The 20,675-nt window shown below is 46.5% G+C and overlaps 1 protein-coding gene across 15 annotated transcripts in view; it reads right to left on the reverse strand.

Moving 5' to 3' along the window:
• KSR2 (kinase suppressor of ras 2) overlaps positions 1–20,675 on the reverse strand; it is a gene marked incomplete at its 3' end in the record, with an annotated part of 442,928 nt that overhangs the window by 319,134 nt on the left and 103,119 nt on the right. For 14 of the 15 annotated variants that reach the window (XM_082355701.1, XM_082355702.1, XM_082355700.1 and 11 more), the window contains 2 exons: positions 17,043–17,183; positions 13,128–13,278 (listed from right to left, as the gene is read on the reverse strand). In XM_082355701.1, the coding sequence (XP_082211827.1) occupies positions 13,128–13,278; positions 17,043–17,183 (292 nt within the window). The remainder of the gene's footprint in view (positions 1–13,127; positions 13,279–17,042; positions 17,184–20,675) is intronic. The other variant, XM_082355703.1, reaches the window with a different exon arrangement.

The raw sequence follows: 20,675 nt of genomic DNA on the forward strand, positions 1-20,675 counted from the left end.
CCCAGAGGAAGTTCTTCTTAACATCAGACTGAGATCTCTCCTGCCTTAGAGCATATGTGTATTTGTTTTAGCCAACACTCAGTATTTCTTGCTTGGTCTTTTACAACAAGGGTCAGCAAAACTTTTTCTGTAAAAAGCCAGGTAGTAAATATTTTAGGCTTTCTGGGCCATATGGTCTCTGTTCTGCTGTTGCCGTGTGAAAACAGCCATAGACAATATAATATGTTGTCAACAAAAAATTAATCCATCGATCTAAGAAAGAAATGGAAAATTTTATTCGAGCCAAATTGAGGATTATAACACAGGAATGGCATCTTGGAAAGCTCCAAGAACTGTTCTGCCCATTAGAAGTCAAGGTACAGTTATATAAGTTTTTGAGACAGAGGGCTGTACGTTAAATGACGTACTGTTGACAGTGTACACAATCCAGATCTAAGCGTCATCGTGGCCTCTTACAAGATCAAAAAGGAATGTTATCTTTAATTTTTTATATTTAAATTTTTCTTGTCTTGCCATTAAATGTGAATTTTATTTCACGATGTCAACAAATGGGTGTGGCGGTGTTCCAATAAAACTTTATTTTCAAAAGCAGGCAGAGGGCCGAATTTGGCCGGTGGGCTATACTTCACTGACCCCTGATGTAGAGAGAGTATCTGTTTGTTATCTCCACCACACAAGCCAATCAGTGATATAGACAGAAACTACTCTCTATTTCTCACTTCTCTCTCCTGGGGCAAATCTAGAAATGCTTCAACCTCCCCCTCAATGATACTTCTGCTACTGTGCTAAGTACTCTATAGAAAACAAAAGAAGCAAAAAAAAAAAAAAAGAGTCTGTGGTCAGCCCGAGCTCAAATCCTGGCACCCTACAATTCACTGCACGTGACCTTGGGTCACTAGGCTCACCTCCCTGCACCTTAGTTCACTTATCTGAAAACTGGGGACTACAACAGTCCCTATCTCATGGGCAAGTTCTGAAGACTGAGTGAAGTTACCCTTAAAATCAGCTTAGAACAGTACCTGATACAGAGCATACTTTTAATAATTAATTGTTATTTTTGTGATGGCTCCTGTTATCCAGGAATTTCTAATCTGATATGGGAGATTTATATATCAAAACAACTACAAGAGAACTGCAAGATGAATAACACAAGAGTGGAGCAGGGGTAATCCAGGCAGCCTTCCCGGCAGTGGTGGCATTTAAGTTGCATTTTAGAGCATCGTCAAGAATTGTCTAAACCACAGGGAATTTAACTTCAGGAAGATGCAGCAGGAAGTTTGCCCTTTTGAACAGGTGCAGAGAAGGGGGTTAATCAATGAGGAAATCATAGAAATAACAAAAGGGGTGGGTACAGAAAAAGGTAAACAAACTGGGTTCAAGGAAGATTTTTTTTCCTTCTAATTTTTTTTTTTTGTTTAAATTACATCATTGCTTGTTCCTTGCTCAGAAAGATAGAAAATGCAGATAAGCAAAACAGAAATAACATCACCTTACTCCAAAAACAACTATGGTAAATATCCAAGTGTATTTCCTTCTAGACTTTTTCTTCCTATGGATCCATTTTTAAAATACTAACTAGCATGCAAATTATGGTCAAAACAAAGCCTTTTTTTTTCCCTTCCCCAAACAACAGACTGGATACTTCTCATATAAGGTTGTAAGTCAGTAATCAGGAAAATAAGTAAACAATGCAAAAAACAAAAACAAAAAAACAACTGAGTGAAAAGTGTGGCTATTATGAACTGGACCCCTCTTGTAGTTTCCAGCAATGCAGTGTCACAATGTTGGGACATTTTAGGGGGAGGGGAAAATAACCCAGTTCAAATAACAATACAAGGTAATAACATTTTTCTCCATCCTCCCTGCCCTTCCTGCTTTCCTCCTGCACATTTACTGAACTTTTCAAACACATTCATATGGCCAAGGATGCCTCCCATTCTCTCTTAGGACCACTGAGGCTGAGAAGGGCAGAAACAGTCACCAAGAGAGACTCAACCCTGCCAGAAGAAGGAAGAGCCTCCCTGGACTCTGAAGCAGATCAAGGGGCTTCTGAGCTTTCCCAGCCACACCCAGCTTGAGGCAGCGCCTGGCTCTCCAGTTCGAGGATCCCACGTGGAGGGGAAATATGGCCACCACCATCATCCCCCAACACCATACAGCAGAAAGGGCTCTGCGCTGAGAATCAGGAATGGGACATTGCAGTTCCAATTCCAGCTCTGTGGGACCGTGAGAGGGTCAAAGTGACCTTCTTTTGGCCTCGGTTTTCTCACCTGTGAAATGTGTACTCATCTGCCCACACTCACAGGGTTGTGAGGATCAAATGGGGTCACCTGTATGCAGGTACTTCCTACAATGGAAGGTGCTCTGTCAACAGGCAATGTTGCTGTTACTTGGTAGTTACATCCAGCCTTTAAGTAATTTCTTTTTATCTCAAGCTCTCTTTTAAGCTGCTACATCCCTGCAACCCCCCCAAAGGGCAGCCACTTCAGCGGAGGTAGAGGGACCTCCCAGAGTTAAGGGGAAAGCTGTCCCCACCTCTCTCTCTCTCTCTGGTTTTTTATTTTTATTTATTTATTTATTTTGGCCATGCCACACAGCTTGTGGGATCTTAGTTCCCCAACCAGGGATTGAACCCGGGTCCTCGGCAGTGAGAGTGCGAAGTCCTAACCATCGGACCGCCAGGGAACTCCCCCCACCTCTCCCTATTGAGGGAGCCTCGGCTCGACAGGACTCAGATGGATCCAGGTTCAAACCCTGCCTCTGGTACTTAGTTGCTGTGTGACTCTGAGCTTCAGTTTTCTTACTAGAAAATAGACATAATAATCACATGGACCTCATGAGGTTGTTGAAAGGATTAAATAAGCCAGTGCTGCATGTCAATTACCCAGGACAGCTCTTGGCCCGGTAAGAACTCAGTATGTGCTGTTACCATTATCATGGTAACAATTCCTAGGTGCCGACCTGGACCGGTTGAAACGGGAACTCTGGGAGTGGAGCCCTCTGGAGGATTCTGATGCACATCCAGGTCTGAGAACCACTGTTCTAGTGAGAAGGGGTAGAGAAACAAATATTTAAAACGAAATCGTTGTATTTGTGATAGGGACCATGAAGAAATGAGTGAGTGACTGAGATGAAGGTGGGATCAGGAGAAGGTCTCATTTGAGCTGAGACCAAAATGACGAGGAACCAGCCAGAGGAAGATTGGAGCAGCGCATTCCAGGCAGAAAGAAGGACCCGTGCAAAGGCCCTGAGGCAGGCCTTTCAAGGAAAAGCAGGAAGATCAGGGTAGCTGGGTGTGATGAGCTAGTGGAGACATCAGGGGCCTGGGGGAAGGAGCTGGGATCTGAGTCTAAGCTGTAACAGTCCGCCTGGGTCTGACTTGGCTGATCGGGTGTAGTGCACAGGGAACCCACAATCCTCAAACAGTTCAGCCCCTGCAGACCATATAGTACAAGTTCAGTGTCAGTTTTGTGCCCAATTCTGCTCAGCACCTGCTGGGTGCAACCACGGTGCTGATCAGAGATGACAGCGGGGAGCCAGGTTCTCTTTGTTCTCATTGGGGTGGGACAGGGGTCAGGGGGTGTGTGTGCGGTGGTTCCACAAAAGCCAGAGCTGGCTGTGTGAGGCAGCAGGTGGGCTAGACAGAGGGGCCAGAATGTGGCAAGAAAGCAGAAATAGAGGCTGTATCGGGAAGGGCAGCTTAAGCCCTGGACTGGGTGCTGACCTGCGGCTCTGCTTCCGGGGCTGTAAGATAAAGGCTGGTGTGGGGCGGGGGGGGGGGGGGGGGGGGGGGGGGGGTGCGGTGGAATGTCCTGTGCCCCAGGGAGCAGCCAGAGGCTTGTGGGGAAAATACACTATTTCAGATTCAGCTTTTGGAAGGGAAGGGGTTGGGGTGGGGCGGGGGGCAGTGTGCAGGAGGAAGCTGACTTAAAAGAATGATAAGGATGGGGCTTCCCTGGTGGCGCAGTGGTTAGGAATCCGCCTGCCAATGCAGGGGACACGGGTTCGAGCCCTGGTCCGGGAAGATCCCACATGCCGCGGAGCAACTAAGCCCGTGTGCCACAACTACTGAGCCTGCTCTCTAGAGCCCACGAGCCACAACTGCTGAGCACGCGTGCCACAATTACCGAAGCCCACATGCCTACAGCCTGTGCTCCACAGCAAGAGAAGCCACCGCAATGAGAAGCACGCGCACCACAATGAAGAGTAGCCCCCGCTCGCCGCAACTAGAGAAAAGCCCGCGTGCAGCAACAAAGACCCAACACAGCCATAAATAAATAAATAAATAAATAAATAAATAAATAAATAAATAAATAAAATAATAAGGATAATCATAGCTATCATATATTAAGCACTTGATTTGCCAGACATCAGGCTAAGTGTTTATATTAACTCTTTTCTTGCAACCACGCCATGAGGAAGATATTATCAGCATGCCCACTTTGCAGATGAGGAAAGTGAGATAGAGTTAAATAGATAGGGAAGGTTGAGGCCGACCCCAAGGGAAGCAGAACTAAGATGAAGGAGGAAGGAGAGAGACTGACTGATGGATTGAACTTTGCCTAAAGCCAGCTCCATCCATCTTTGCCTTATGAGTGAAGTGAAATCAAATCAAGACGATTCCCTTCTTAAAACCCCCTCCAACAGCCTCCCACTCTGCTTTTCCTGCCATGGCTCTGAGGCTCCCCAGGAGCTGGTCCCCGCCTGCATCTCCGCCTGCACCTTCTCCCTGCCACCCCTGCTCCCTGCGCTGTACTAGCCTATTGTCGACTTGGCTAGGCTGGGACCACGTTTCCAGAGTCCTGTTCTCTGTGGTTTCAGGTTAGAGCTGGCCAAAAGTGAACATGCACCAGATTAGGGCAGAGAAAGTGAAGCAGCAGCCGTCTTGCTCTGAAGGGTGGCAAGGGCAGCAGGCGGCAGGTGCAGAAGATGGAGTTCATCCTCCATCTCCCTGCTCCATGGCCAACTTTCCTTCCTGACGTGGACCCTGGTGACCAACGGTGACCTCAGGTCCACCACCAGACGCTTCCTGCAAACTCACAGAGGTGACAGCTCCAAAGAACCAATACCCTTCCACTGGCATCTACACCAGCCCCTCTTCATGGTCCGCCTGCAACAACTGGACATGCTGCTTCCAGAAGTTCCCAACAACCCAGGCTGGCTTCCCTTATCAGGGCAGGTTAGAGACTTTGCTCTGAGTCTCCAGTTAGTCCTTTCAAACTTTTACTTCCCCAGCTCCTCCTACCGTTGTATAAGGTCTGCACTCCTATGATAAATTCTTTTTTCCATTACCCTCAGAGTGGCTCTGCTCCCTGACTGACCCCTCACTGATCCAGTCACCAGCAAAAGCAATACAGTACCTGTTCCAGGACTAGCTTCTAAGGCAACTGGTGGCTTCCAATTCCTGCCTCTTGGAATGCTCACTCCAACATAAGAAGCCCAAGCCACACACAACACGTGGGTGGCCCATAAACAGCCCAGGTTGAACTCCCATCCAACAACCAGCGTCAACTGCCATCCACGCACGTGTACCATCTTGAATGTTCCAGCCCAGTCAAGTCCATAACACACGCGACCAAAGAACCACCCAGCTGAGCCCAGCCAACCCAGGGAAGCATGAAAGATAACAATGTAGGTGCTGTTTTGAGCCATTAAATTGTGGAGTAGATTGTTACATAGGAACGGGTTACCAGAACACGCCCCACGGTTCAGCCACGTGGGTCTTCCTTCTGCTTCTTAACAGTGCTTTTGAGATTTGATGACCTGTTTCTTCTGCTCAAAATGTTCTTCCCCCGATCTTCTCATATCTGTACCTTCTTGTCATTCAAGGCTTAGTTTAAATGTCACCTCCCCAGAGAGGCCCACTGTCATGGTCAGTTCAATATGTCAACGTGGCTAAGGCACAGTCCCCAGTAATTCGAGCAATTATTAATTTATATTCCTGCTGTGAAGGTATTTTGTAGGTGTGATTGAAGTCCACAGTCAGCTGGCTGTGAGTAAGGGAGATTACCCTCGGTAATCTGGATGGGGCTGGCTCAATCCACTGACAGGCGCTAAGAGCAGAACTCAGGCTTCCCTGAAGAAAAGGAAATTCTGCCCACGGATAGCGACTTCAGCTCATGCCCAATCATTCCAGCCAGCCCTTCCTGGCCGCCTACCCCATGGATTTCAGACCTGCCCAGCCAGTCACCACAATCACGTAAACCAAATCCTTGCAATGAATCTCTTAATATATTTATTCTACCGGTTCTGCTTCTCTGGTAGAGCTCTGACTGACCTGACCCTCCCTCTGTGGCCTCCCCATCAAAGCTGGCCACCTAGCCACCATCGCATCACCCTATTTTAATTCTCCACATAAAACTGATCACTGTTTGTTATCTCTCCTGTGTATTGTTTCTCTCGACATATTCTAGAAAAGTGCTGTCCAACAGAACTTTCTGTGATGATGGAAACGACCTAGAACCGTGCTGTGCCAATAGGGTAGCCACTAGACACAGGTGGCTATGGATCACTTGAAGTGCGGCTAGTGCCATGGAAGAAGTGAAATTTTAATTTTATTTCACTTTAATGAACATACGTTTAATTCACCACATGAGTCTAGTGGCCGCCATATTGGACTGCTCGGGTCTGGAACACAAGGTCCGCGGGAGCTGGCTGGCCTTGCCCGCCACTGTGTCCCTAGTCCCCCACCAAGACCGAAACAAAGGATGTTCAATCGAAATTTATAGTAAATGAATGAGCCATGTCTGCGGAAGGGTAATCACATCAGGTTTCTGTCGCTTGCAATCAAGAGTCCTAACGTGGAGTCACGCTGTGTAAGGGATTCCTGAGAAGCCACAGAACAGCACGCTGGAGAACGGATGAGGACGAGGCGCTGGAACACACCAGACACGGCGGGCGGTGGAAGGGGCGGCTCTTCCTCCGCCACCCAGCCCAGCCCTCCCGAAGTTAGAAGCAACTGGAACAATAGGGCAATCAAGACGGCGCCTACTCTTTGTTCCCGTGGGAGGAAGGCTAGAGTGGAAGGCGGGGTTCTGGTGGGCTTCATTCAATACCCAAACTGAGGAGATACCAGAGAGCATCTGAGGCTGTCCTATTTCGGGGCCACTTTGCATCCTGTTTTTCTCCTGGCTGCCAGTTCCCTGCCCCTCCACCCACCCCCGAAACTCAGGAGGAGGAGCTGGAGGGGGGCTCAACAAAGCGAGCTCCTGGGGCACCTGTCTGCCAGTGGCACCCTGGGCTCCTCTTACGCTTCCTGGCATCTCACTCCAAGCCACCCACCCTCTCTGCAGCCAGAGTGTTTGTTTGAAAACTGGACAAGTAATCCAGGCATCTTCTACTCAAAACCCTGCCATGCAAGCTCTGTGCCATGGTCCACCGTGGCGGCTGGCCCTGCCCCCTGTCTGATGCCAGCTCCCACCTCTCTGCCCAACATTCCCAGTGGGCCAGCCACACTGGTCTCTCCACGCCTGGGACGCTCCGAGCTCCCTTGCGGAAGCAACGCACTTCGATGTGCTCCCACCACCCCCCGGTCATTAGGAGACCTCCTCCTCCTCCTCCTCTCGGTCTCAGCTCTACCCTGAAGCCCCAAGAAAGTCGTCAAGCCCTGCTTGCGGAAGCAATGCACCTCGATGTGCTCCCACCACCCCCCGGTCATTAGCAGACCTCCTCCTCCTCCTCTCGGTCTCAGCTCTACCCTGAAGCCCCAAGAAAGTCGTCAAGCCCTGCTTGCGGAAGCAATGCACTTCGATGTGCTCCCACCACCCGCCGGGCATTAGAAGACCTCCTCCTCCTCCTCTCGGTCTCAGCTCTACCCTGAAGCCCCAAGAAAGTCGTCAAGCCCTGCCTGCGGAAGCAATGCACTTCGATGTGCTCCCACCACCCCCCGGTCATTAGGAGACCTCCTCCTCCTCCTCCTCTCGGTCTCAGCTCTACCCTGAAGCCTCAAGAAAGTCGTCAAGCCCTGCTTGCGGAAGCAATGCACTTCGATGTGCTCCCACAATCCCCCGGTCATTAGGAGACCTCCTCCTCCTCCTCTTGGTCTCAGCTCTACCCTGAAGCCCCAAGAAAGTCGTCAAGCCCTGCTTGCGGAAGCAATGCACTTCGATGTGCTCCCACCACCCCCCGGTCATTAGGAGACCTCCTCCTCCTCCTCTTGGTCTCAGCTCTACCCTGAAGCCCCAAGAAAGTCGTCAAGCCCTGGAACCCAGCACAGTACCAGATGTGTAGTGAGTGCTTGATACATGTGTATAGGAGGAAGGGGTGGGAGAGAGGGAGGGAGAAAAGCAGGCTCTTCCATTACCTTGAACCTGGATTTTTCCTTCGGAAAGTGAAGGTACAAATGACCACAAATTATTAGGCTAAAAATAATCAAAAAGCCAAGAAACAGCATAGAGAGAAAGAGGAAACATCAGAAAAGAGAAAGCCACGGCCACAGCACTTTGATACCTGAGCCATGCCCCCACCAGGTTCTCCTCTGATAAGGCAGCTGTGACCCAGGAAAGGTAGGTTCAGGAAGGGAGCCCGTGGTCTTCATACCTGAGGTCTCCAGCCTTGGAGTCTCCACAGCACTTATTCTAACACACTTTCTAATGTACATGCTTATTATGATATAATTTATTGCCAGTCTCCCCCACTAGAATGTAAACTCCATAAGGACAGACATCTAAGCATACATTTTCAGAGATTTGAACAGTGCCTGGCATACTGTAGGCATTTGATAAACTTTGTTAAATGAGTGAATGAATGTTTGTGATTTCAGGCCATAGCTGATATGATAAGGAACGGTTAGGATATCCTGGCTTCGGGGTCCCTGGAGCTTGTTGAAGGAATGATTGCGCATTCTTTGGTGTCAGGCTAAGGCTGACCTAACAAGCTGTGAGAAGAGATGAAAGGGTTAAGCTTTCCTATCTTTGGGGTTCCTTGGGCACTGGGAAATAAGGATAGCCCCAAAACCCAAGGAGAAAACTAAGATTAGAGTTAACAACTCTAAAATCAAGCTGCCCTATGCTCTAAGAAAGAGAGAGACAGAGAGATTACATGCATTCAGATACATGCAGACATAAAGCTTCCTTGTCTCCATATGTTTGGTTTCCATATGAGTTTCTCAACACAACCTGTATTCCTTCAGTCCCTCAACAAACGTGCATTGAGTCCCCACTACACACCAGAATTTAAAATATCTGATTTCATCACTGTAGGAGACTCCAGCTTTCTGGCTGAGAGCTGGGAATACCAAGCTGAACACGGCAAGACTCTCAAGAAACCAGAGTCTGGTGCGAAAGACACTTATTTTTTTCTCTAGTTTGGGATAACATTTTTGGTTAAGGTGAAGGGCAGGAAATGACAGGAACCAGCCAGCTCCCGAGATGGTTCGAAGCTTCAAGAAACCAATGATAATTTTTGAGCAAAGAGAATTTAAAGCAAGAATCCTTTGAGGGTGGCTCACTGCTTCCCCCTGGTGGAGATCAGTAGCAAGCATGTCAGGCAGCTTTCCCAAAAAACTTTTCATTCAACAAAGTGCAGAAGCTTCGAGGCAGGAGTTGGGCCTGAGAATAAACAGGGATTCACCAGGAGGACAAAGGGGAAGGGAATTCTAGGCAGAGGGGTGAGTACCAAGAGGCAAAATCCATGTCTGATCTAGGAAACCCTAAGTACCTAATAGATAAATTGGATATTTAGGGCTTGTGGGGGAAATGTGAACAGTGGGCTTCCAAATGGGAGCCAGATTCTGAGGTGCTTTGCAATCCATAAGAAAGACTGTTCATTAAGGCACTGGGGAGTTTTCCTGGGCTACATGAGCGGGAAGGTGTATTGATTCAGAGATATTTGTTGAGTCCCTCCTATGGGCTAGATATGTAGCTGGGAGTAAAATGGTGAATAAACACAGGTATGATCCCTGCCCTCTTGCAGCTTTAAGGCTACTAAGGAAGAGAGGTATCCATTAAAATAAAAAAAACACTCCTTAAAAAAGTTTAAATGAAACTTAAAATGTGAAGAGTGGCACCATAACATTGAGGAAAGGCAGAAGTAGAGCACGATATTAAGGAGACTCAGAGCTTTACTGAGTTGAGGTTCTCTCCAAGCTGACCCTGGCACTGGAGGAATTTGGGCATGAACGCAGCCCTTGGTCACTGGTTTCAAGGTCCCAGTGGCTCAAAGGGTGGCATCAGAGGTAGGACATTGTCAAAGGAACCTCAGCTGCCTAGGAAGGGCTGGTGGTGGCGGGAGGATTGATTTTATCAGTGTTTTTTTCAAACCGTGGCTCACAGTGCAAAAGTGGGGTGTGAAATCGAAGTGGTGGATCACCACCAGCATTTGGTAAATGATATGGAATTAAATAGAAAAAAGTGTATAAAATATCATGTATGGTAAGAATGAGTATTGTTTCATGAAACTTTTAGTTGTGTATGTGAATGTGTACATGCGTGTGTATTTGTGTATGTGTGTGTGTGTACAGGGTTGCAATATAAATCATATTTGTTACTGTGTATCTTGATTAAAAAAATGTTGAAAAACACCCGATTAGAGGCCCTCTCAAGGTCTCACCAAGCCCAGGATGTTACAAAGGATGACAGCCCAGCCCGTGGAGAGGTGACATAAACCCCTCTCTCAGGAAGAACTGGGGTCCAGCTCATTTATAAGAACTTTTCCAAACTCAGTAGCACAACTCTGAAGAGAAGATATTAACTCTGAAAAGCAATTAAGAACCTAACCTCATGGATGGACCTAGAGTCTGTCATACAGAGTGAAGTAAGCCAGAAAGAGAAAAACAAACACCGTATGCTAACACATATGTATGGAATCTAAAAAAAAAAAAAATGGTTATGAAGAACCTAGGGGCAGGACAGGAATAAAGACGCAGACGTAGAGAATGGACTTGAGGACACGGGGAGGGGGAAGCGTAAGCTGGGACGAAGTGAGAGAGTGGCACTGACATATATACACTATCAAATGTAAAATAGATAGCTAGTGGGAAGCAGCTGCATAGCACAGGGAGATCAGCTTGGTGCTTTGTGACCACCTAGAGGGGTGGGATAGGGAGGGTGGGAGAGAGACGCAAGAGGGAGGAGATATGGGGATATATGTATATGTATAGCTGATGCACTTTGTTATACAGCAGAAACTAACACACCATTGTAAAGCAATCATACTCCAATAAAGATGTTAAAACAAACAAATAAAAAAAAGAACCTAACCTCAAATGCTCACTCTCATGCATTGTGCGGGGCGGTGGGAGGGAGAGGCATAAATTGGTACGAATTTTTGGAAAGCCATATGGCGACATTCACCAGAAGCCTTAAAATATGTAAACACTTTGCTGCAGGAACTCCACTCCTATGAATTCACACTACAGGGATCGCCAAGGATGTACCCAAAGTTAACACTCAAACTTGTTCACTGCAGCAATGCTTATAACAGGCAAAAAAATGGATACAACCTACATTTCTAGAAATAGGAAGCCAGTGGAATAAATGGTGGCAGATTTCAGGCGTTAAAAATGAGCAGGAAATACATTTATTGACAAAGGAAGATGTTTATGATATAACATTGTAATTCAGTGCAGTGTTTTAAAGGAGAGAAAATTGCCAGCTGCTTCTCACAGTAGGTAGAGAGAAGAAGTCTCCTTGAAGCAGGTTTTGTCTGCACTGAGTGATTGAGAGGCCTTTCTTAACTATGTGAATATTAGGTGAGTCAATAGCATTGTACTAGAATGAAGAATGACATGACCTTTATAGCTAGTCAACCAGGGGTAATTCCTCACCCTCCCTGGAACATTTAGAAACATCTGGAGACATTTCTGTTTGTCATGGCAGGGATGGGGCAGGGGTGCTACTGGTACCTAGCGTTACCTCTACTGGTAGAGGCCAGGAATGCTACCAAACACCCTTCAATGACAGAAGAGCCCCCAATTCAGAGCTATTGGATGATGATCGTAGCCATCATTAGAATCTGCTAGCAAGAAAGAATCCAAAAGGGCGTGCATGGGGGAGCTGGGCCAATGACCTGTTTCAAACATGCTCTTTTTTTGTCCACTTCCGTATGTCCAGCCCTGCTGGCACACATAATCACTCCATAAATACTTGTTGAATGTCACATGTTGAATCCAGCTAGGGCACCTATAGATGAACAGCCACCTGACCGTTTATCAGTGCCAGACTAGTGCTCAACAGTGACTCCTTGTGGTGGGAACTGAAACAACCAAGCAGGTGGACCAGTAGGCTTTTCTTTGGCTGTTTGCAGAGCTGATCCCTTAGGACTGAAAAGGCCCCAGAGAGAGTGGAAAAATCATGAGGCTAGAGGAAAGCAGGAAACCTCAGTCAGGATGATGTTTGGTGTCCTGCTAATCAGGGCAAACAGGTATTTGAGAAATTAATGAAAAATAGCAAAGAAAGATTACAATGTTGGACCTCAAACTGATAAAAACAAGTCAGAGGTTATTTTGTTAGGTGAAAAAGGCAGGTTTCAAAATAATATGTATGGATAATCCTAGCTTCATGGTTTTATCATTTATTGTTTAGAAAAACTATACACATACTCATTTGTCAGGAAGAATTATACCAAAAATTATACCAAAATGGTAACAGTAGAGGGTGGGGACTTGGGGTTAATTTTGTTTATCTATTTTCTAATTTATTTTACAATGAATGTATATTATTTATGGAAAAAGAAAAATAAGAAATTAGATGTTGAGTCAAAATACAAAGGCACTTCCCAATGTATAAGGCAAAAAGACCCTAGGGACTTCCCTGGTGGTGCAGCGGTTGGGAGTCTGCCTGCCAATGCAGGGGACACGGGTTCGAGCTCTGGTCCGGGAGGATCCCACATGGCGCGGTGCAAAAAAAAGACCCTGGTCTTTCACACACGCCCAATATTTCCATATCTGGACCCTAATTATCCAGAACCCCATGCCCTACAACCTCAGAAGGTCTCCCTTGGGCAAGAGTAGCTGCCCTGACCACTTCTTCTGGCTCCAAATTCCAGGCCCCTCTTCCCTCTGCTCATGAGCGGTACGCACCATCCAGAGCTGGCTCTGCCTCACCCTGGACTGCAGGTGCGGGCACAGGAGCCCGGAGGAATGGCGGCACACGCTGGGGACGCGTTTCCATCCCCCTGGGGCTGCTCACCTGACATGTGGACGTTCCGGAGGCAGGAGAGGGAGGCATTGAGGCGGGCACACTCCTCCCGGTTGGCCCCGTATTTCTCCACGGTCTCACACACCTGCTCGTCCGTCATCTCCAAGAGGTCCTCCAGACTCAGCTGGCCCGGGGTGATCTCCTAGCGGAGGGAAGAGAGAAGGAGGGTAAACAGACCGGAAGCGCCCCTAGGGGAGGCCTCCATATCGCCCTCTAGTGGTACCTAGAGGAACGCCAGGCTCTCGGTGGATGTCGGCTTGGCATAATGGTTGGGTCTCCTGACTCCGGTCAGACAGGCCTGGGTTTGAATCTCAGCTTTGCCACTCATTAGCTAGATGATCCCGGGCAAATCACTTAACCTCTCTGAGCCTCACTTTACTCACCTGAAAAGTGGGAATCTTAAGCTCATGTGCTCTGTAAGGTAGCAGGTATGTTTAGCTACTGTAAATGGTAGCAGTTAATTACCTGTCTCCCCATGCAGTTTCTGAACTCCTTATAGGCAGGGCTCCAATTTACTCATCTTGGAAGGCCTTCCATGCCGCCTGCCCGGCTTGGACTGCAATGATTTGTCCCAAATCCAGGGTGAACTAATAAGAGCAGAGAAAACTGGACAGCCCAAGTCTCCTGATGGCTGGTCTCCTTTCCCTTTTCTTCTTCTCTTTCCCAGCCACACATTCTAGGGCTCAGATTCGGGGTTCAGGAACCCTAAGGGGAAAGGGGGGCTGGAACCCTGTGGGTGGTTCAGTGCTGTCAATCAAACGGGATTTGTGTCTGAGCCCGATGGGGCAAGACTTTGCAATATAAGACAAAGTGGAGTATAGCATGGAGTGGGGAAAGGGACACCGCTGAAGAGATGGGCTGGAGGAAAGGTAGGATTGCCGGCTATAACTGTGTTGGTCAGGCGTCCCTTCACCACCGCCAGCAACCATCCCCTCCCTTCCCCGAAGCAGTGTGTCCCTATACACCATAATATGGACACACCTGGAAACTGGTCAAACTTCTATATTTATGCATCTACAAAAAAATAGCCTTCACATTATAGCACTTATTGGTAACCAACATTTTACATTTATTATTATTATTACTACTATTATTAAAATAGGAGTTTTAGATAGCAAAGAATGGAGATTCTAAGGCAATATTGTGGGGTACTTCCGCCCTCTTGTGGCCATATCTGTGTATTACAACCAAATGAGACACCACCCTGCCCCACCCCGCCCCCGCCTTAATCTGGCAGTCAGAAAGATGAAAACTGCATCGACACAAAAATTCTATGAAAAAAAAAAAAAAAAGCTGCCGGGCAAAAGCCGAAACCCAATCAGTGCCTCTCCAACTCACTAGGTCAGGGGCAGAGAAAGAACAATAATGAGTCACATAGAAGCTTTCTCGAATAGGGACTGTTACAGGGAAGTCCACATTAAGAAAGGTGATGGACCAGGATCTGAAAGTATGAAATGAATTACATTTAGAAGGGATGATTCACAACATAAAAGAATTCTCCTCTTTGCTGCAAGATTCACTTGTGCATTTTAATCCTATAATTTACCCTCCAAAATACTCAGTTTACACTGAAGTTTACAGTTCACACACACACACAAATCACAGAAGAATGACAGAAAAAAATGGAGAAGGCTTTAACTAGCTTGGGCCAAAAGAGGAGATGCACTTCTGTTCGATTTATTCATAATAATAATAATAATTGAAATAGAACACTGTTTTAAGTGCTTTTCATGGATTTTCTTTAAAGGTCACAAAGACCACATAAAGCAGGTACTTTTACCACCATCATCAGTCTGTAACTAGGACACTGGCATTCAGAGAAGTCAGACCATCACCCAGGGTCACACTGTGAGTAAGTGTGAACCCAGGCAGTCTCACTTAGGAGCTTTCTCCATACTGCTGGTTCTTCCACAGAAGGGGGCCATCTGGTGGACACACGCGTGAGCTGCAGACAGAGAGTTGGAAACCCAGCTCTGTCCACACCGCCTGGTTGGTGGCCTTGGACTCCATTCTCGTAGACTAAGATAAGAGCCAGAGCTCAGGCACCTGCAGGCCAGGTAAATGTAAATGAGCAAAGCTGAGAACTAGCCTGCGGGATCCTAAGGGGCAGCAGAATTCGGTTTACCGACACCAGACAGGAATTCAGTTCTGTGTGGTCAGCAATTCCGATTCTTCGAGAGAAGCCGAAGATCTGAGTTTTTTATGCAGACTCTTTCAACTTTTAAATACTGGCTCAAAAATAATTTAGAAGACAAACAAAAAATATCTGTGCGGCAGATACAAGATACAGCAGAGGACCACTAGTTTTCAACCCCTGAAGGTTTGTCTCGGTCTTATTCGCCTCAGTTGATAAATAAATGGTCCCGAAAGCCTCTGAAAAGTGTATGCAGCCATGCAAATAAAATGTACTGTCTGTACTTTTATGGGACCTTTCATTTTAAGGATATTCACGCGAAACCGCCATCCTGGGAATGATATTAAGAAACAGAGACTCCTACACCATCTGGTGCGTATGCGCAAGATGGGGGGGCGGGGGAGAGGGGAATGTAGGGGTTCTGTGTCCCCAGCTCAGGACGGTTAGATGTGGCGGGTTCAGGCAAGATCACATTGGGAACAAGTTCTAAAAAAGAGAAAAGGATCTTCCAGGCCTCTTCGAGCAGGAAGCAGGGGGTGCCTTGAGAAATGGCACTTGGTCCTGCAGGTGAGGGGGGCACCCAGAACGCCCTCTCCCCAGCTCAGGGAGGCCCCCCCAACAGGAAAACGAGGAGAAAGCACTCTGGAGTCCATCTGAGCTGGGTTTTCCTGCTAGCCCCGCCCACTCACAAGCAGGGCAACTCCCTCCATCTTCTAGCCTCAGTTTCCTGCCCTGTACAATGGGGTAAAAGTCATACCTACCTCAAAAGGTCGTTGTGAGGGTCTGAACAGTCTCAAGAGTTGAGATTCTGCGTGTAAAACCGTCAGTACTATGCCTGGCACTGAAGATTCAATGAATGAGAGCTGATTTTATTAGGAAAGTTTCCACCCAGTCACTGAAAACAGGGAGGACCCAAGATCCCAGAGGGTAAGGAAATCTCACCATCCTTGAAACCTTAAGGATGTGATCCACTCCTGGAGCGTGGACACAAGACAACAGGTGTTCTGGTTTTGTCACTAGAAAACCTATTACTTCCAAAGTTTTCAGTAACAGCAACAACAATAATAATAAGTTGACATTTCCTGGGTACTATTAGGTTCCAGACTATGGGCTGAACATTTTACACAGATCATCTCATTTTATCATGCCAACTACTTAAGAAGAGGAGACAACCATTACCCCACTGAACAGATGAGAAAACCAATGTCCTAAGATACGCTGCCCAGTATGGTGGCCACTGGCCACATTAACGAACATTAAATACAATTAAAAATTGAGTTCCTCAGTCACATGCACCAACCACAATTCAAGTGCTCAGTAGCTACATGTGGCTGGTGGCTACCGCATCAGGCAGCACAGATATGAAATATTTCCACCATAGTAGAACATTCTGCTGGACAGCACTGGTCTAAGAGCTAAAGTGATTTGGCCCAGGAGACTGAGTCCTTAAGTGGCAGAGCTGAAAGAGGGTCTATCTGACTCTAGATCCACACTCTTTTTTTTTTTTTTGGCCACACCTCACAGCATGTGGGATCTTAGTTCCCCGACCAGGGATCGAACCTAAGCCTGGATTCTTAACCACTGGACCGCCAGGGAAGTCCCTAGAACCACATTCTTAATGACCCCATTCAGACAGCATCAGAGATGCTCCGTGCCTTCATCCAACACGTATTTAAGTCCTACTATGAGCCAGACACAGCCAAAAACCCACTGCCTGACGGGGCTGGCTGCCGGTCAGTAAGGGGCAGAGGGCAGGGGTCGCCTCCAGTCACCTCCAGGACTTCCTTCCGCACGTCGACGATCCGGAACCAGTGCCGGAGCTGGGGGAAGCCGTCCAGCTCGGCATTGCGTTCCTGCAGGGCTACCTTCTTTTTGCAGGACAGCTGCCGGCTGAAGTACTTCACCAGCTTGCTCTGCGGAGACACAGAGAACAGAGGACACGTCTCAGAGGCACTGCCACAAGGAGGAGAGGCAAGTATCTCCCCAATGTCCCCTCCGCACCCCAACTCCGTGTTTTAAAGACCGGTTCAACTGCAGTGAGACCCAGTTTCCACTCATGTCCCAACTGTGTTGTTGAAGATGGGCAAACAGGCAGGTTCCAAGATTCTGCTGGGGAGGAAGGCGTGCCTTGTACCCGTGTAGTGGGGCGCGGGGTTTGGACTGTATCCATCCACATCTCCACTGCACCAGTCCTCTGACCTTCACAGTTGCACTTGTAGGAACTCCTCCTACAGACACCCCAACCTGTGCCAAATGACTGTGGAGAAGGATATTTCCTACAGTTCTGTTTGCAATGGCAAAAGACTGCAAACACCCTGAGGGGCCATCGGTAGGAGACTCATCATAAATGAGGATACACACACACAGCAGGACTCTATGCAGCTGTAAAACAAAAAGGGGAAGTGTGCTGTGTACTAAGGCAAGATATGCTGATAAACAAACATAAATCCTCTCTCATTCATGTGGGAAATGTTTACATTTGTGTATCTTTGTAAACGCAGACGCTCTCTGGAAAGATCCCTAATCTTCTAGGGAAGGAAAGAGGGAGGGAGGGGGACAGAGGTGAGAGGAACATTTTGTTTAACCCCTTTCTTACTATTTCAATCTTAAGTCACATGCAAGTATTCATAAATTAACAAATACTTTTAAAGTGAGGTGGACCCCGGGACTTCCCTGGTGGTCCAGTGGTTAAGACTCCATGCTTCCACCGCAGGGGGCACAGGTCCGATCCCTCATCCAGGAACTAAGATCCGCATGCCGCATGGTGTGGGCAAAAAATAAATTTAAAAAATAAAATAAAATGCGATGGACCTGAACCCATGCTTCTAGAGGGATGCCATGCCATGAAAAAGGAAAGTTTTTTTTTTAATTGCCTATTATGTAAAAACTAACAACATTAACAAAAGAAAGGCAATACGTGTGCATGAGCAGAGAAAAAAGTGTGGAAGACACACCCCAGCCTGCTAAGTTGGGATGGGGAAGCTCTACAGATGGGGTGAGAAAAAAACGGTTGTATTTCTTTATATATTTTTGCTTTGTTTCAATAGTTACTTAAAGCATGTTATCATGTTTGTGATTTAAAAGCTATCTAATAAAGATAATTCAATGAAACAAAAATAAAAATCCTTAGTTATACAAATGCCTTTGACACTTTAAAGCACCTGTCAACCAATATTTATCAAGAAGGCAGTCCCGGAATTCTAGGATCACATAATTTGGAGCAGGGCATGACAGCAGTGGGCATCTGTTTCTGTCTAGCTGGTCTCCACACAAAGACTATTTCAGCTTTCTTTTGGGGAACCTTCCTTCTTTGGCTCCCAGTTCAGATGGTTGAGGTGAGGCTGGCTTCACCCACCTACCCCACCGCCACCGGGCTGCAGGGTGGGCATGTGACCCAGGCCTGGCTGCAGCATTTGGAGCAGGAGTAACAAGCAAGCCAGGCTGGGCCGCCGAGAAACCTCCCCATCAACTCTTCCCGAGCACTCAGAGGACAGCTCCCACCTCTCACTGGAATTGCCAGGAGGGCGCCAGCGAAGCCAGGAGCTGCCGGGACATCCCTGCTGCCATCTGGGAGAGCTCACCTGACACTGAAGCCCACCGGAAGAAATCAGAAAACTGGCATTTAAGTTAACGTTAATTTTATTCACCTTACTAGTAAAGAGAAAGTTGCCATTCTCTTTTTTTTTTTTTAAAGGAGATTTTTAAAATTTATTTATTTTTTGGCCATGCCGCGCAGCATGTGGGATCCTAGTTCCCCAACCAGGGATCGAACCCGTGCCCCCTGCAGTGGAAGCGTGGAGTCTTAACCACTGGACCGCCAGGGAAGTCCCAAAGTTGCCATTCTTGATAAGCCCACATTCTATTGCAATAACGGCACAAAAATCACCTTATGCTAATGTACCTAGAATGCTTTTCATTTAGAATCTCAACTTCGAGTGTTAGAATAGAAAATGTCAAAAAGAATATGTTTTTTCTCTAGCTTATTTCTGAATGAATAGGGTCTGACCTACTGAGACTTCAAAGCTGGGCTCTCAACTAAGACATCTATAGAACTCTCATGTCTGTCTGTTGTTTTATTTTACGACTTGTTTTAACTATTTTCTTTATACAGGTATGGAAAACCACACAAAAGAAATAAGTACACTTTGACACGTCCCCATCATTCTTTGAGCACTTCCTTACTCTCTGACACAACAAAATTTTCTAGGGTCATCTTATTCTTTTCCTGCCCCAACCCTGGAATCCATCATTTCTCCAAGGAGTGTTGGTTCCTCTGAGCGGAATTCAGAAGCCAAGATTTGGGTACTTGGTGAGATTACTGATATTGGGGTGTCATCATTTCCAGTTCCCTTAGTAGACAGCCTAGGCAACATATGTATGTGCAATGCATATGTGAATATGTACATACATAAATCTGCACCTATATTTATTTTGTTATTTATATGTATTGATAACTGATACCTCTAATCCCAATCCAACACCATAGGGTTTATTCTAGCATTTTCCCTCCCCACATTTGTATCACTCTTCTCAGGCAGTGAGAAAAACAATCCTCAATATATTTATTTATTGGCTCCGTCTGCGGAATATAGCGAATTCCCTAACTCCACCAGGCCACTGCCCTGCCTGGGTGCTGCCCTCATGAACCCTGACCCCTGCTGGGCTGCCTTCTCACCCTAGTTCTGCTGCCTGCCTTGTTTTTTTGTTTTTTTGTTTTTTAATTGAAGTATAGTTGATTTACAGTGTTGTGTTAGTTTCTGGTGTACAGCAAAGTGATTCAGATACAGATATAGATAGATATAGATATGTATATATCTATCTATATATATTCTTTTTCATATTCTTTTCCATTATGGTTTATCACAGGATATTGAATATAGTTCCCTGTGCTATATAGTAGGACCTTGTTGTTTATCCATCCTATATACAATAGTTTGCAACTGCTAATCCCTAACTCCCAATTCTTCCCTCCCCTACCCCGCCTTGGCAACCGCAAGTCTGTTCTCTATGTCTGTGAGTCTGTTTCTGTTTTGTAGATAAGTTCATTTGTGTCATATTTTAGATTTCACATATAAGTGATATCATATGGTATTTGTCTTTCTCTTTCTGACTTACTTCGCTTAGCATGATAATCTCTAGTTGCATACATGTAGCTTCAAATGACATTATTTCATTCTTTTTTATGGCTGATTAGTATTCCATTGTATATATGTACCACATCTTCTTTACCCATTCATCTGTCGATGGACATTTAAGTTGTTTCCATATCTTCGCTATTGTAAACTCTGCTGCTTATGAACACTGGGGTGCACGTATCTTTTCAAATTATGGTTTTCTCTAGATATATGCCTAGGAGTGGGATTGCTGGATCATATGGCATGCCTTGTTGTTGTTGTTTCAGATAT

Source organism: Balaenoptera borealis, assembly GCF_965194805.1.
Source record: "Balaenoptera borealis genome assembly, chromosome: 14".
NCBI classification, from domain to species: Eukaryota; Metazoa; Chordata; class Mammalia; order Artiodactyla; family Balaenopteridae; genus Balaenoptera; species Balaenoptera borealis.